At 42.2% G+C, this 17,629-nt stretch overlaps 1 protein-coding gene across 3 annotated transcripts; it reads right to left on the bottom strand.

Moving 5' to 3' along the window:
• Nucleotides 1-280: 280 nt before the first annotated feature.
• Nucleotides 281-17,463, bottom strand: rnf130 (ring finger protein 130). Of its 3 annotated transcripts, XR_007887036.1 has the most exons (10): nt 16,901-17,463; nt 15,345-15,648; nt 11,786-11,977; nt 10,530-10,780; nt 8,943-9,014; nt 5,495-5,577; nt 5,146-5,242; nt 4,641-4,827; nt 3,261-3,875; nt 281-3,057 (listed from the first exon to the last, which is right to left on the bottom strand). XR_007887036.1 is itself a non-coding variant. In XM_051420042.1 (9 exons), exons 2-9 carry the CDS (start codon nt 15,616-15,618, stop codon nt 3,763-3,765), a joined length of 1,269 nt encoding a protein of 422 aa, XP_051276002.1. In that variant the 5' UTR covers nt 15,619-15,648; nt 16,901-17,463; the 3' UTR covers nt 281-3,762. The 3 variants fall into 3 exon arrangements, 2 of the variants coding, with proteins under 2 accessions (XP_051276002.1, XP_051276004.1); XM_051420042.1 differs by having other exon boundaries at nt 281-3,875; XM_051420044.1 differs by having other exon boundaries at nt 281-3,875; nt 17,233-17,463.
• Nucleotides 17,464-17,629: the final 166 nt, after the last annotated feature.

The raw sequence follows: 17,629 nt of genomic DNA, 5'->3' as shown, positions 1-17,629 counted from the left end.
CTGAGCTCCTCTCTTCCTCTCTCTTTCTGCACTCATTCATGTCCCATTAATGCATGTTACTAACTTCACTTCTTCCCCGGAGTTCTTGTGCTTTCTCGTCTCGCAGGTTCTCATGGATCCTGGTGGAGCCTCCTGCCATGGTCCTGCTAGATTGCCGTTGCCAATATCAGTGATATTAGTGTTATTATTATTATTAGTATAATTATTAGTTAATGTGTATATCCATACACAATGTGTGTATTAATACCACTGACTATAAATAAAGTGAGACTCCTGCATGTTAAAGGCAATAATGACACTTTAATGCTGAGGCAGTAAGAGACACAGTGAACTGAAAGCATCACACACATCCTCCTTCATCATCATTGTCATCATCATCATCATCATTATCATCATCATCAGTACCATGTGACACAGAGACAGACAGACAGACAGACAGACAGACAGAGACAGATGGGTCCTCAGGACTCCATCAGGACAAGTTCAGGTCACTTCAGAGATAGATATTGATCGATCGGTCAGGTTATAGATTGTATAATGCTGTCTATATATTGAGCCCCATAACTGGAGCTGATTATTACACGCTGAGTATTCAGAAGCTGTTTAATACACTTTAAAGGAGCAGCCCCTCACTTTAGCAAACACAGACAGGTTAGCAGCAGGTAGCATCACACACCTGAGGACTCTGAGCCAATAGGAAGAGAGAAAGCAGGAGCGTCACATACCCTACACCTTTAAGTAACACAATGGATCAACATTCAGTTACTTAATTTAGTTAGATGGTATAGTTTGTACTTTGTTATGTTTGTCAGGTAACAGCTGATTATTGATTAATGACATTTTATGGTTTCAGCATCTTCAGGTGTCAGATTTTATGTTTTTTGTTCTCTTTCATATTAATAACTGTTGGTCAACAAACTGTAACGGCATGTTTCACTGTTTCCTGACCAAACAATGGAGAAAATAATCAGCAGATTAATTGAAGCTGACAGTAACTGACCCTATCTAAACTCTGCCTCTTCCTGCTCTGTGCTCCAATAAAGATCAGATGGAACTAGCTAGCTAACAACTGATGTAGATTAGCCAATTAGTAAAATTTTAGTTTCTGTGTGAAAAACAGTCGGCCAAGAGAGGTTTTAGGCATCAACGCAACTGTTTTATTCTCTGTGTCTGAACACACCGTTATAGTAGTTCTAGTAGTTTGAGTTTCTTTGTCAAATGGAGCCACACTTTGGGCCGTTTCTTCCTCTCCACCATCACCATCCTTCTTGTTACTAGTTTCCAGCAGCTGACCCATGAGTTTGACATCATTGTTTTACAATGTGCAACTGTCAGACAAACAAATGCCGGCATTGATAAGCTTTGTGGCATATGGTTCCAATGGACCAGAATATCTGGATTTAACCAATCAGAGCCGAGAAGACAGTTAATTGTTGAATCTCATTCCCTGGTCCCAAAGCGTCATTTTTTGACAACCTGACTCAACAATGAACTGTCTTTTAGTGACTGCAGCCTTAAAATGAAGAGCTGAAAACATTGTGTCTGTGTGGAGCGATGAGGAGACTGACCATGTGTCTGATTTCCATCATTTGACCTTTGACTGGAGGTCTTTTACTGACCTCATCATCTCATTGTGTCTTCTTCTGCAATGGTTTAATGGCACCGAAAGGAGAATCATCTCAACCAGCTGTTATCATCCAATCAATCAAACTTTGACTCCTGACTGAGTTTCATTTGGATGGAAACTTGACTTCTGAGCAATAAAAAGCTGATGAAAGTGAACCTACTGGGTTTTTGTGTCAGTACAGGAAGTGACTTCATTCTCATCTCATTGGCTCACAGGCCTGGGGACCTTCTGTCAATTTAACCAGCTGACTACAGGATGGACTGCTGACCAGCCTTTAGCTAACCAGATGCAAATTAGGGTTAATTTTACCTTTATCTGGAGCTAAGCTTACCGTGCTAACCGTTTCCCCCTGCTTCCAGACTTTTTGCTAAGCTAGGCTACTCATCTGAGATGAGAACAACAGTGTTTCAAACATGTTGATGGACTCACATTTAAATCTCTATAAAGGTTCAAGAAGAAGAGCAGAGGACCCAGGACGCCTCCCTGTAGAACTCCAGCAGAGAGAACAGGAAGTTTACTGAAATGTTGGACTGTTCCTTTAAATCTAACGTCTCTTTGTTCTACAGAGAAACAGCTACAGGGTAGTTAACACTTTAATGTTCACATGATTGTTTCCTCCAGAAAGGACCTGGGTTCCTCTTGTCCTGGTTCCTGTCTCATGATAGACAGGAAGAACCAACTCAGTCAGTGTTTACAGTCAAGAAGTTCTGATCCAGGTCCAGGTCTTCAGACAGACTCCCGACTCTGACAGGAGTCCAGTCTGTTAATGACGTAATCTTCATTCAGCCACTCAGAGGGTCGGGTTACAGAGTTACGACTGACTGAACATAGAACATCAGAAAACACTGAACACAGGAACGTTTTCTGGGTTCTGGTTCTTCTCAGATCCATTTGGATTCAGGTAGGATAGTCTCAGGTACATATGTTTACACCAGGAACCTTTTTGAAGCCTCAAGAACCATTTCAGGAACCTTTGATGGAAGAAATGTTTCCTAAAGCTTTTTAGGAGCTCGGGAACTTTTCCAGGAAACCATGGAACCTTTTGAGAACATTAGAAACTCTTCTAGGAGCACAGGTTAAAAAAAACCCCTTCTAGGAACCCTTTAGGCACTCAGGAACCTTTCCAGGAACCGTTTCAGAACCTCAATAATCATTTCAGGAACTTTTTTAGGAAGAAATGTTTCAAAACATTTTTAGGACCTCAAGAACTGTTCCAGGAAACCACAGAACCATTTTAAGAACCTTTCCAGAAAGTATTTAGGCACTCAGGAACTTTTCCAGGAACCTTTTTTAGGTACAAAGGACTGCGAGAACCCAATACCCCAGAAATGTTTCCAGAACCTTAGGGACATTTACAGAACCGCATTACAGGAAGGGGTTAAAAACTTTTTGAATAAGTATTACAGAAACCTTTTCCAGAACCAAGGAACCTTTTTAGGATCTGCAAAACTTTTCCAAAAGCTTTTTTAGAATCCAATAAATGTTTCAGCCTTTTTATGGAATCTGGGAAGCTGAAACTAAGGAAAGTCTTTATAGAACATCTTAGAATCCAGGAACTTTGTAGAGGAGCCTTTTAAGGTACTCAGAAACTGTTCCAGGATCCTTGTATGGAGCCCTGAAACTTTACAAAAACTCTGGAACCTTTTTAGGAACTCAGGACCTTTCCAATAATTAAGAAATTCAGGAAGTTTTCCAAGAACACAAGGGCGCTTTTACTTCTCCAGGAACTTTTCTGGGTGCTCAACAACATTACCTCCAGTTTTACCAGAGGTACGCAGTTCTGGTTCCTGGGCTGGACTTGGATCTGAAGTTCAGTTCTCTGTTTTAAAACATATTTTTAATGATTTGACCCAGCTACCAGCTCCAAGACCTCCAAAGTTTTTCTTCTTCTAGGGCAAATAAAAACATGAGAGTGTCGAGCTAACGGGTCTAAACTGAGACCGGGATCCAGACCAGGTTCAGTCTGAAGAAAGTCTGAAGAAAGTCTGATGGAATAAATTATGTTTAAAAGATCAGATCCCCCTCCAGACAGGAAACACTTTGTGAACACTTTCTGCGTCCATAAAAGGTCATCGGTCCATCAGTCGGTGGAGGTGGTGGTGATGGGAGGGGGGTCACAACCATGGCAATGGGCCTCAGGACTTGTTGTCGTCGTAGAGGTCGAGCGAGGCCTGGATGTCCGGCAGCTCCATCTCACAGACGACGCTACGCGGAGACATCGAGTTCCTGTTAAAGAAATGGCCGCCGCCTGAGGAGAAACAACATCAGTCAACAGCCACCTTAAAACAAAAACAGATTATTTATCAATTATTGTTATTATTATTGTTTTTGTTTGGAAAAAATCACACCATAATATGCACAATATTAGTCATACAACAATAGTCAATCAGTTGTTTAGTAACAGCTAGCAGTGGGTTCGGGTGGTGTGTTATAACGACTTTCTGTTCGTGAATTATGACTGGTCAAGTCAACTTTAATGTCAATTACTTCACATGCACCAGAGATACAAAGGAATCAAGAGGACGTTTCTCACTCTCACCATTTTAACTCTGACGAAAAAATTTTTTTTTACATTTATAACTTTTACATAAAAAGTCCTTATATTTCCTCATGATGACTCAGATAATATTGTATAAAGTTTCCAACAGTAAAGTTGCTGTTTTAGTTTAGAACTCACTGTACAGTGAGAAGCTGATGCTTTATGACACTGATAAGTTGCTCAATGTAAATAAAAAGTTGTCATTAAATGTCCTATAATTGATACCAGAGATGCCAATACTTCAGTTACATTTTAGTTAAGCTTTGTACCTGTGACATAATGACATCTATATCAGGACTAAAGTTTACAAAAGTAAAGTTAAGACTCTATGTTCTATGTGCTCTATGACTCAGTGACAGTGTGAAGTTGCTCTGACAGTGTAAAGCTGCTTTAAGACAGTGTAAAGTTGCTTTAAGACAGTGTAAAGTTGCTTTAAGACAGTGTAAAGTTCCTCATGTGGTGCTGCATTCTTACTGGTCACAGCGATGGTGATGTCAGCAGGTGTTCTGGGCGTGGCTTCAGCATGGGGGGGACTGAGCGGTGCCAGGCTGATGGACGGCTGGTTGCTGTCGCTCAGTGGTGCCCTCTGACTGCCGGACGCCTGACTGACGCCCAGACGCTCCACGTCCAACACCACGCTGTCCACGCAGGGAAGACTGGTCTGAGGACAGAGGACAGAAGAATAACAAAAACAATCATAACAACAACAAAAAAAACAACAACAATAATGACTATTTCTATAGCACCTGATAAAGACTACTAAGAACTGGTCTGAGACAGTTTTCTGTAGGATTCTGAGAGATAGCGTAGGTGGTCTATAGCGTAGTAGGGTCTATTGAGAAGTGGTTGGACACTGACAGTCCTAAAATAATCACACATCTGGAAGACAAAGGACTATTGATTGATAGCAGAGGTTGTAAATCATTGTTATTAAACTGGGACATTAGTGGGACATACTGGGGACATTAATGGGACTCACCATGATGCCCAGAGCTTTGAGGATGTTGAGTTTACACATGGGACAGGTGCAGTGCTCATTCAGCCAGGGGTCCACACACATTTTATGGAAGACATGTCTGCAGAGAGACGGAGACATTTTTATCAGCTGACCATCAAACTGTCAGATGGGACAGATTCATGGACCTGATGGATCTGATGGATCATCTATCAGGACTCAACCTGAAGGACCAGTTTTAATCTGTAGAACACAGAGAGTCTGAGCTGGACCAGTACTGATACTGGTCTGACTGCTGATACTGGTCTGCACAGTGTCTGGTATTTGTTACAGTATGAGAACCCTGTGGAAACTGCTGGTGGTTCAGACTCACTTGCAGGGCAGAATCCGAACCACATCGTTCAGCTGGTACGCTTCAATACACACTGCACAGTGGTTGAAATCTGGATCCGTCTCCTGCAACACACAGAAAGACATTAATGTCCACTACAACAATATCTATACCAGCTGTCCAACAATATTCATTATTGTTGTTTAAAACATAAAATTAGAGTGAAACTTGTTTTCTGTTCAGCTGTTTCCTCACTAACTGGTTAGTCTGTTAACTAACTGGTCAGATTATTAACTGGTTACAGTGTATTAACTGTTGCAGATTATTAATTGCTACAGATTATTAACTGGTTACAGTGTATTAACTGTTACAGGTTATTAACTGGTTACAGTGTATTAACTGGTTACAGATTATTAACTGGTTAAAGTGTATTAACTGGTTACAGATTATTAACTGGTGACAGTGTATTAACTGGTGACAGTGTATTAACTGGTTACAGTGTATTAACTGTTACAGATTATTAATTGGTTACAGTGTATTACCGGTTACAGTGTATTAACTGGTTACAGATTATCAACTGGTTACAGATTATTAACTGTTGCAGATTATTAATTGCTACAGATTATTAACTGGTTACAGTGTATTAACTGTTACAGGTTATTAACTGGTTACAGTGTATTAACTGGTTACAGATTATTAACTGTTACAGATTATTAACTGTTACAGGTTATTAACTGGTTACATATCATTAACTGGTTACAGATTATTAACTGGTGACAGTGTATTAACTGGTGAGTGTATTAACTGTTACAGATTATTAACTGTTGACAGTGTATTAACTGGTGAGTGTATTAACTGTTACAGATTATTAACTGGTTACAGATTATTAACTGTTACAGATTATTAACTGTTACAGATTTAAACTGGTTACAGTTTATTAACTGGTTACAGATTATTAACTTGTTACAGATTATTAACTGCTTACATATTATTAACTGGTTACAGTTTATTAACTGGTTACAGATTATTAACTGGTTACAGTGTATTAACTGGTGACAGTGTAATAACTGTTACAGATTATTAACTGTTACAGATTATTAACTGTTACAGATTATTAACTGGTTACAGTGTATTAACTGTTATAGATAATTAACTGGTTACAGATTATTAACTGTTATAGATTATTAACTGGTCACTGTGTATTAACTGTTAGAGATTATTAACTGGTTACAGTGTATTAAGTGTTACTGATTATTAACTGGTTACAGATTATTAACTGTTACAGATTATTAACTGGTTACAGTGTATTAACTGCTACAGATTATTGACTGGTTTTAGATTATTAACTGGTTACAGTGTATTAACTGGTTACAGATTATTAACTGGTGACAGTGTATTAACTGTTACAGATTATTAACTGGTTACAGTGTATTAACTGTTACAGTGTATTAACTGGTTACAGATTATGAACTGGTGACAGTGTATTAACTGTTACAGATTATTAACTGGTTACAGTGTATTAACTGTAACAGATTATTAACTGGTTACAGTGTATTACCGGTTACAGTGTATTAACTGGTTAAAGTGTATTAACTGTTACAGATTAATAGCTGTTACAGATTATTAACTGGTTACAGTGTATTAACTGGTTACAGATTATTAACTGTTACAGGTTATTAACTGGTTACATATTATTAACTGGTTACAGATTATTAACTGGTGACGGTGTATTAACTGGTGACAGTGTATTAACTGTTACAGATTAATAGCTGTTACAGATTATTAACTGGTTACAGTGTATTAACTGGTGACAGTGTATTAACTGGTGACAGTGTATTAACTGTTACAGATTAATAGCTGTTACAGATTATTAACTGGTTACAGTGTATTAACTGGTTACAGATTATTAACTTGTTACAGTGTATTAACTGGTTACAGATTATTAACTGTTATAGATTATTAACTGGTTACTGTTTATTAACTGTTACAGATTATTAACTGGTTACAGTGTATCAAGTGTTACAGATTATTAACTGTTACAGATTATTAACTGGTTACTGTGTATTAACTGTTACAGATTATTAACTGGTTACAGATTATTAACTGTTATAGATTATTAACTGGTTCCTGTGTATTAACTGTTACAGATTATTAACTGTTACAGATTATTAACTGGTTACATATGGTTACTGTCTCCTGCAGGTCTCAACAGACACACATGGTTGAGAACCTTTTTTAATTGCTCTCAGCTGTCTCTTCTTCAGATCTGATTTATATTTTCATCCCCATCAGCTTTATCTTTCCTCACCATCATCCTGTGACCTCTGACCTTTGTGTCAGTGAACATCCATCACTGTTTCATCAACAGCCTGAAGGTCAGCAACATAAATATCTGAAACCTCTGGGTCCAACTGCCCACCATTTATCACAGAAAGTGTTAGCTGTGTCTGTATGGACACGGAAACTAAACAGGTTCAATATGTCTCCTCAGGGCTCTGGTCTCTGTCAGTCCGTCTGGAGGTTTCTGTCAGTCCGTTTGGAGGTCTCTGTCAGTCCGTCTAGACTAGGTATCGTGTCAGTCCGTCTGAAGGTCTGTCAGTCCATTTGGAGGTTTCGGTCAGTCCGTTCGGAGGTCTCTGTCATTCCTTCTGGAGGTCTCTGTCAGTCCTTCTAGAAGTATCTTGTCAGTCCGTCTGGAGGTTTCTGTCAGTCCATGTGGAGGTTTCTGTCAGTTCGTCTAGAAGTATCTTGTCAGTCCGTCTGAAGGTCTCTGTCAGTCCATCTGGCGGTTTCTGTCAGTCCAATTGGAGGTTTCTGCCAGTCCGTTCGGAGGTCTCTGTCAGTCCATCTAGAAGTATCTTGTCAGTCCGTCTAGAAGTATCTTGTCAGTCCGTCTAGAAGTTTCTTGTAGTAGAGTTTCTTGTGTGTTCTGTCAGTCCATCTGGAGGTTTTGTAGAATTGGGTTTCTGCCGTGTGGTCTCTGTAGTCTGTCTTGAAGTCTCTGTCAGTCCGTCTAGAAGTTTCTTGTCAGTCCGTCTGAAGGTCTCTGTCAGTCCATCTGGAGGTTTCTGTCAGTCCGTTTGGAGGTCTTTGTAGTATCGGGTGTAGTCTGAAGGTCTCTGTCGCATTGAAGGTCTCTGTCAGTCCATCTGAAGGTCTCGGTCAGTCCAATTGGAGGTTTCTGCCAGTCCGTTCGGAGGTCTCTGTCAGTCCGTCTTGAAGTCTCTGTCAGTCCGTCTAGAAGTATCTTGTCAGTCCGTCTGAAGGTCTCTGTCAGTCCATCTGGAGGTTTCTGTCAGTCCGTTTGGAGGTCTCTTGTCAGTCCATCTGAAGGTCTCTGTCAGTCCGTCTGAAGGTCTCTGTCAGTCCATCTGGAGGTTTCTGTCAGTCCGTTTGGAGGTCTCTGTCAGTCCATCTGGAGGTTTCTGTCAGCTTTTAATGAAGAGCAGGATACAGAAAGGTGGATAAGGATGGAGAGAAAAATCTTTACCTTGTCTCCTTTCTTCACCGTCCTTGTGGTCAACTTCCCGATAGCTTTCTTCGCTGCATCACCAAGACGACGCTAAGAGACAGAGCGAGGACACATTGCATGTGAACATATGTAACAGTGTAACGTAAATCAGATACGATGGACGTCAATGTGCTGCTGTAACAGCCGACAGGAAGACAGACAGCTCCTGCAGTAATGTAGTAAATGTTTAATGAGTCATAGATAGGTAAGAACAGGATGCAGTTTAGACCAGTTTGAGGTTGGGATGGTTGGGGACTCTGAGGATCCAAATGGCCCTCTTCCTGCACTGCTGGGTCTAGACGTCCTCCAGTTTTCACCTTCTGGGATTTAATGTCACTTTTTCCAAAAACGTTCCAAGGAATTTGGATGAATTTGAATGCGAGTAAATCTTATTACTTCATCAGTGGATTTTATGAGTTTCTGGTGAGGGGTCTTCCTGTCTGGTGTCACAATGTTGATGTAGCGTGAAATTCAATATGAAGTCTTCACACAGTATTTTTTTTGAAAATTAAGCGGCTTCTCCATGCTGTTTCTGTGTCTGACTTCTTGACAGTGCGATCTGCTCTGTGCTGATTGATGCGAGGGGGTCGCAGTCTAAACTCAGAGTCTAAACTCACAAAGGAGAGCACTGACATCGTTCAGCAGATTTTTTTGTTTATCTGCCTTGTGACCACAGATTTCAGCTCACACCGATTATCTCAAAATACCAGATAATCACTAATGTCAGGGTGGTGAGTCCAGGTCAGGTCCTCGCTGACGTGAACCCAGAGGAACCTGAAGTTGCTGACTCTCTACTGAAGTCCCGTTCATGGGGGCGTGTCCTCTCCTGTCACTTCCTGTAGTCTTCAATCAACTCTGCTGTGCTGACATTCAGGAGGAGGTTGCTCACAGATCCAGCTTCTTATCCACTGACTGCATGTTTCCTCCATCTTCCAGGTACAGCAACAGGTAACATGACAGCTGATAATCAAACAGCTGAAAAAGTGTCCACCAACAATCTAACGTGGGAAAGTTGTTCTCTATCACACGTACTGCGAGAAATTGACCAAAATATAGAAAACAAACAAGGGTGAGGGTTCTCTGGTACTCTGAATACTACTACTGCCTGTAGGAGGAGTCCAGTACTCTATTAGTACAGTACTAATAGAGTACTGGTTCTGTACTGGTTCTGTACTGGTACTGTACTACAGGGGTCAGAGGATGTTATAGTCAGTGGGTTATAGTGAAATTTCCCATCAGCCTCAGCTGTGTTTACTGCTGATTCTGTGACAGACTCAAAGTGAGACTGCAGGAGGTGAACTGAAGGTTGATCGGTAGCAGATGGAGAGGGGGAGGAGGGGGAGACAGAGTCCTGAGAGGATGGTTAGATTACACTGAGGGGGAGGAGAGGGGAGGTGAGCACCCTCTCTCCATTAAACTTTCAGCAGAGATTCACCTCATTAATTATTAATAATTCATCTGGACAACAAGGAGAAGGAAGAAGAGGAGGTGAGAGGGAGAGGAGGAGGAGGAGTTGGCATGTTAGCTGTATGTTAGCTTGTTAGCACTGTGTTAGCACTGTATTACCTGGCTGCGGTCGCGGGCGCTGGTGTAGCGGATCTTCTGGATGAAGTAGAAGATGAGCCAGGCCGACGAGATGATCATGAGGACGATGAAGGAGATGGAGACGAAGACCAGCGAGCCTCGGTTGATGTTTTTGGTGGGACCACGTTGACCCACCACCACTGACACCAGGACCGTCAGGTTCCTCTCTAGGTGAGCCAGGATCTCTTTACCATACGCCTCCGTGATCATCACCGCCACCGTGTCACCAGTTCCTGCACAGACAGGATCAGGATCAGAACCAGAAACAGAAGGACAATCAGAACCAGGACCAGGAGACTGTACTGCAGTGTGAGAACTGTAGCTCCCATGATGCAACAGTCCATACTGTCCGTCACGATGAACACAGAATGTAGTTTGACACAAAGAAAAAAGTGTATTGTTATTGTTGTTATTTCTGCTTTCTGACATTCAGCACCATAACATTGACACACACACACACACACACACACACACACACACACACACACACACACACACACACAGTGTGAGGTCACAGTGACCTCATCAATTAATGACACATTCCTGTCTATATTTAGAACTCCACATCGATGCCCAGGAAGTCACTCCTCACGCACACACCTTCCTCCTCTTCCTCCTCCTCTCAGTCACATTTAAAGATTCCACGCTATCTGTTTCCAGTCTTTATGCTAAGATAAGCTATCTGTTTCCAGTCTTTATGCTAAGCTATTTGTATGAAGTGTTTGGTGTCTCTGGTAGCGATGAACCTAAAGACAACTAAGAGCTGATATCTCTTTCTATATAGATCTACAGTGATCAGCTCTAACACATTGATGTGTTAGAAGCAGGAAACATGTGCAGAGTGAGGATCTGATCCACTTTGACAAGAACCACATTGTGATGAATGACTGGGTCAGAACATCTCCAAACCTGCAGCTCTTGTGGGGGGTTCCCGGTCTGCAGAGGTCAGTATTGTTGTTTTCCTCTCACACAAACCTAGTATTAAACCACACCTGTGGAGCACACCTGAGTCAGTCTCCATTAAAGTCTGCTGAATGAGCTGTTAGCAGCTCTGTTAGCAGCTCTGTTAGCAGTGTACTCAATGAAAAGGCAACCATTCTTATTTTCAGCTGATTATACACAATATATTATATTACAGTGATGTTATACACAGTGAAGGTTTCGTCCCCCACCTCCCACTGTAAGGAGACGTTATCTGTTGGAGAAATCGCAGTGTCAGCGCTGCGTTAGACTCTGACCTTCGTGTCCCATCTTGACCGTCTCGTCTGTGGAGTTGTTGTAGATGAGGACGGCCGTGGCGTTGGAGGCTGCCGCGTTAAGGATCTTCTCTTTAAAGGTGCAGTTGCCTCTCTGCAGCAGCGCCACCCAGTGGCCAACCCGAGGGGGGACCAGGAAACGAGTACCGGGGTCACAGCCCTGCCGGTCCACCACTGAGGAGACACAGTGTTACCATGGTTACTTTGTGCTGTATTTACTTTTTAACATATTAAAGCACTTTGAATAAAGAGCTTTTATTTGGAAAGAATCACTATCACCATCCCAGCATGCTTTGCTCTGCCCGGGTCATTCGCACCATGTGTTATATACAGTAGGGAATCGCTCTTCGTTCACTCCTTTTGTACAAGACTCTACAGTTTCTCATCGACCGACTGTCCATCTCTCCATCCATCCATCCTGTCAGCAGCAGTGCATTCACAGGAGGGCTGGAGCCCATCCTCAACCACTTTAGAGTCTCCAAGCAACCTGAATGTCTTTGGATGGAGGGAGGAAACCCACAGACGTGTTAACTCGAGCTGCTTTTGTTGTTTTCAATGTAAATGTGAATCTAAAATCAACTTTTTCATCATTTCAGTTGAACTACAGGAGAGGAAGAGCTAAGTTCCATTACAAACAGGCTGTGAATGATTCGGTGTGTAAACAGATGTAATGAATACATTATAAAATTTTGTTGCATTTTGTAAGTTGACAAACTAAAGAGACCTCTATAATGATGTTTTCATTCAATAATATTTTTCTCGTTATAAAATTGTTTTGTTGCAGGTTTTATTCAAATATTCTCATTGAGTTCAAACTAAAATGTATTATTTATTCTATTAGTTTTTACTGATATTGGTTATAATCTGGCTTTTCGTTGTTTCATTTGTTGGGTTTTCTGTAAAGCTGCATTAGGATGAATAAAGTATTTATTTATCTGAGACCATCAGTTTAAATCAGAGCACATTGAAGCACACAGTAGAGTTCAGTGTTACTGAGCTTTAATAAGATGCTGCAGACAGTTGGAGCTCCGTCCAGCAGCTGCAGTGTCCTTGGACCGTCTGACTGTAATCTGACACTTCAGAGCCGAGACGCTCCGACCTTCAACAGCCTGAACGCAGCCTGAAAGCCTCTGCAGAGCCTCAACACTGCATCAACTGCATCTACTGCAATTACTGTATCTAATGTATCTGCTGCATCTACTGCATCTACTGCATTTACTGTATCTAATGCATCTGCTGCATCCACTGCATCTACTGCATCTACTGCATTTACTACTGCATTTACTACACCTACTGCATTTACTGCATCTACTGCATCTCCTACACCTACTGCATTTGCATCTACTGCATCCACTGTATGTAATACACCTACTGCATTTACTACACCTACTGCATCCACTGCATCTACTACACCTACTGCATCCATTACATCCACTGCATCTACTACACCTACTGCATCCATTACATCCACTGCATCTACTACACCTACTGCATCTACTACACCTACTGCATCTACTACACCTACTGCATCCACAACACCTACTGCATCCATTACATCCACTGCATCTACTACACCTACTGCATCCATTACATCCACTGCATCTACTACACCTACTGCATCTACTACACCTACTGCATCTACTACACCTACTGCATCTACTACACCTACTGCATCTACTACACCTACTGCATCTACTACACCTACTGCATCCATTACATCCACTGCATCTACTACACCTACTGCATCTACAACACCTACTGCATCCATTACATCCACTGTATCCACTGCATCTACTACACCTACTGCATCCATTACATCCACTGCATCCACTGCATCTACTACTTTCTGTCAATATCTGCTGCACTTTTGTAACCATCTGTTTTTTGCCTTTTGAGTTTCTCGTACCCTCTCTTTTTAGATCTCTCTCCGTCTCTCTCTCTCTGTGGCCTGTTTTCTTCCAGGTCTCCATCGTGGAGAGGAGGTCATATGGCTCAGGTCCCACTTGGCAACACTTGAAGTTACACCCATAACATCCACAACACCCACAACATCTGTTACATCATATTAGTTCCAGAGAAGCAACAGTATTTTACATAATCACATCTGTATATTCACTAAATCTTGTCTCATGAATGACTGCTGGAGGATGGTATGTGTGTTATTCATTATTTTAGTTTTGGATACCTTTAAATCTAAAAAAGTTCTGTTATTTAAATCTGACCTTTGTGTCACTGGAAGTTTGTGTTTGAGTGTGCAATGAGCTCACTGTTGCTTCTTGTGGCCATTTGGAGAAGAGCCATTAAAACTGCCATCTCACTAACCTTCAAGGACTAGTGGGTGTTTTCTGCCCTCAAGCGTCAGGGGGCAGTAATGAGCACATTACAGTTCTGGGAGTTCAATGAGGTGAAGAAGATGTCACACCAGAAAACTGACTTGGACAAGTGACACAAAGGGTGAGATTTATTTTTCAAGTGTTTTTACAAGATAAAATACGTCAGTGATAAAGATGAACTGGTTCTTTTATTAAATGTACGTCTGGTTAACTTCTAGCTAACCTCACCTCCATTAAAGAACATCACACGGCTACAAACTGGGCTTTCCTAAGACTGTACACCCTCAGGGCCAATTGAAATGTTATGTACTAGAACTGCTTTCATTCACTGCAACAACCTGAAAAAGACCTCAGAGTCCTCTGCTGTCTGTACTCTCAGTAGTGACTTCTGCAGTTTGACTTTGATTCCAAATGTGCTGACGAACCTAAACACAGAGTTTCCTCTGATACAGACACAAACTGATTCATTATCAAAGTGAATGAGTAAAAAGTAAACCTGTGGTCTTGCTTTGATTAAACAAAGATTTCAATTTAGAACAGTCGACTAGAAAATAATGACAGTAAGAAACAAAACTGATCACAATAAAAATAATGTAAACACACAGCCAGTGTCTGTTAGCTACCTGCTATATCCTGTTGCACACATTAGACAGTAGGGCTGTACGATACGTATCAGACAGTGTGACATACTGTGATGCTGTAAGCTGGTCATTCTGTCCTCTGTCCCTGATCAATCTCTGTCTCTGATCGATCTCTGTCCCTGATTGATCTCTGTCTCTGATCAATCTCTGTCCCTCATCAATCTCTGTCCCTGAACAATCTCTGTCCCGGATCGATCTCTGTCTTGGATCAATCTCTGTCCCTGATCAATCTCTGTCCCTGAACAATCTCTGTCCCTGAACAATCTCTGTCCCTCATCGATCTCTGTCTCGGATCAATCTCTGTCTCGGATCAATCTCTGTCCCTGATCAATCTCTGTCCCTGACCAATCTCTGTCCCTGACCAATCTCTCAAATGTTGGACTAGAACTTCTAAGGTGGGACAAAGAGGACTCTAAAAACCAGCGGGGGCAGTAGTACAGGGTGGGGGAGCATTAGTGTAGGGACGGGGGGGCAGTAGTGCAGGGACGGGGGGCATTAGTGCAGGGATGGGGGGCAGTAGTAATCTGGCACATCCCTAGTTGTGACCTTAGGCTGTGATGTCAGTACCTCCGTGATGCGCCACCGGAACGATGACAACGCCCCTGGTGTCGACTTTTGGTGAGTTCTGTCCATACTTCCCATCGTCGCTGCTCATCGCGTGGACGGTGTTTCCTCGTCTATCCTGCACCGTGGCGTTCACTGTGGCGCCCACATACTCCTCTGACACCATGTTTCTGTCAGAGCGAGCCGCAGTCACCGAGCGGGACAGGACCAGGACTAGAACCTGGAACAGGACTAGGACCAACGGGACAGGGAGTCGGGTCCACCTTGGGGACGTCATGTCGTCCTTTCAGTCCTTGTTACATCCAAACTGTTAGGAAGAAAAAAAAGAGTCTGTTAGTCCAACAACTGCTGTCCTCCTGTAGAGGGTCTTTATGTCTCTTTGTCCTAAAACTATGTTTTCAGAGTCATTAATAACCTCGAGGACGTTTTTGTCTTGTCCTCAACATTTCTTAAAACTACCACCTGTCTCTGCTGCCCTGTATCCCTCTGCTACGCCCCGCCCACAGGAGGCGACCACCCTGCGATAACAGCCAATAGGAACGCTCTGTCTCTGGAATGGACTGTGTAGTAATCCGTAAGTAACTGTTAACGTTATCCATCATCCACCGTATCGATCAGACAAGATTAGTTTCAGTGAAGTTGGAAGTTATTGAACAACCAGACTGTGAGGCGTTACACTGTGTTACTGCTTGTTCTGATTCACAATCATTACTGCTGATTTGGTTCTAATCAATACAGTAATATCAGAGAGATATACACATTATAATCAATACAGTAATATCAGAGAGATATACACATTATAATCAATACAGTAATATCAGAGAGAGATATACACATTATAATAAATACAGAGATATCAGAAAGAGATATATACATTATAATCAATACAGAGATATCAGCTCTACTGCAGTGAGGAGCGTTTGTCCCCCTACTGGCAGTGACAGTCATTACACAAACACTGAACTCTACGGGGTTAATCAGCATCCTGTAAAATGTCTCTTTATCATCAAAGTCTGATTTTGATGTCAGTTTCTGTCTCTTAATGTCCTCAGAAAAGGTTTTCTGTCTCTGTCTTCCTTTATGTCTTTCAAAGATCTGATTTCTGTCCGTCCACTAAGATCAGACCAGATAAGATCAGATGAACTTTTATTGATCGTAGGAGAAATTCAATGTCTTGTTTTTAATTTGAAATGTTCCAAAATGTCTCTGTATGTCCCTGAATACTGTCTTACAGTATGTCTTAATCAGTTGATGTTCTCCTAAAGGTTGTTTGTCTCTTTGTTTTCTTTATGTCTTTTGAATATTACATTAGACTATAAAAATGTCCGACTGTTACAATCTGTCCTCAAATGTCTCCTGTTGTTCCAAAACGTCATTTTATTGTTAGCGTATGTCTTTATGTCTCTTTATGTCGATATATCTTAATATTGTCCAAGTTGTCCTGTAATCTGTGTCATTATTGTACCTGAAGAATCTATTGTTAATGTCCATGTCCCTAATGTCTTAGTGTGTCTCTGTCCTCAATATCAGTTACTGTTAATTATATTTCTGTCTCCCACCTCAGAGTGCTTTGTTCTGTCTCTAAATGTCCCCTCAGTCTGTCCTCCGCAGCCCTTCAGTGCAGCCCTTCAGTGCAGCCCTGGGTTCAGTCTGTCAGGGACAGTGTTGTCAGTGTGTCTGCTGTCTGTCAGAACACGGAGCATCATCAGCAGGCCAACATCTGGACCTTCACACGGCCAAGTCCTCCGTCCTCAGTCCTCCGTCCTCCGTCCTCAGTTCTCTCTACATTCAGAACTCCGTTTGATAATCGCTCATTTTAAGAGAATCCAGCACTGTGATCCGGTGTTTAAACGCTGTGTGAAAGCAGCAGCTTCGTTCCGCTTTGTCTTACCGTCTGCAGGCGGACAGACAGGCAGGCTCCCGGTCTACCGACCCCCGCCTGCCTCCGCTCTCCTCCCGCTGCGGTCCTGCTCACAGTCCGCGGGGCTCGCTGCTCTCCGGACGCTGGATCTCGCCGCAGATCGGTGTTTTATTCCGTTTTTGTTCCCGGTGCTCGCTGAACGGTGCGGACGCTCGAGCCCCGTCTCTCCGACTCTCAGCTTGGGGCGCACTGCGCATGCGCATGAACCACGGCACGGGGAGGCGGCAGACAGGGCGCGTGTGCGACACCTTCATGTTTAGACACCTGAGAGTTGGATCAACTGTCGCGAGACCTGCAGAGAGAGTCTGTCTGTCTGTCTGTCTGTCTGTCTGTTAACTTCTCTGTCCTACTGTCTGTCTGTCTGTCT

Source organism: Dicentrarchus labrax, unplaced genomic scaffold (genome assembly GCF_905237075.1).
Source record: "Dicentrarchus labrax unplaced genomic scaffold, dlabrax2021, whole genome shotgun sequence".
NCBI lineage: Eukaryota > Metazoa > Chordata > Actinopteri > Moronidae > Dicentrarchus > Dicentrarchus labrax.
This window is presented reverse-complemented; position numbering and strand designations above follow the sequence as displayed.

Coding starts and splice junctions, on each gene's coding strand:
- rnf130 (XM_051420042.1), bottom strand. CDS start 15,618: ATGACGTCCCCAAGGTGGACCCGACTCCCTGTCCCGTTGGTCCTAGTC. Junction 9,015..10,529: donor GCGCCCGCGACCGCAGCCAG/GTAATACAGTGC, acceptor TCTGTCTCTTAG/CGTCGTCTTGGTGATGCAGC. Junction 4,828..5,145: donor TCAAAGCTCTGGGCATCATG/GTGAGTCCCATT, acceptor CTCTGTCCTCAG/ACCAGTCTTCCCTGCGTGGA.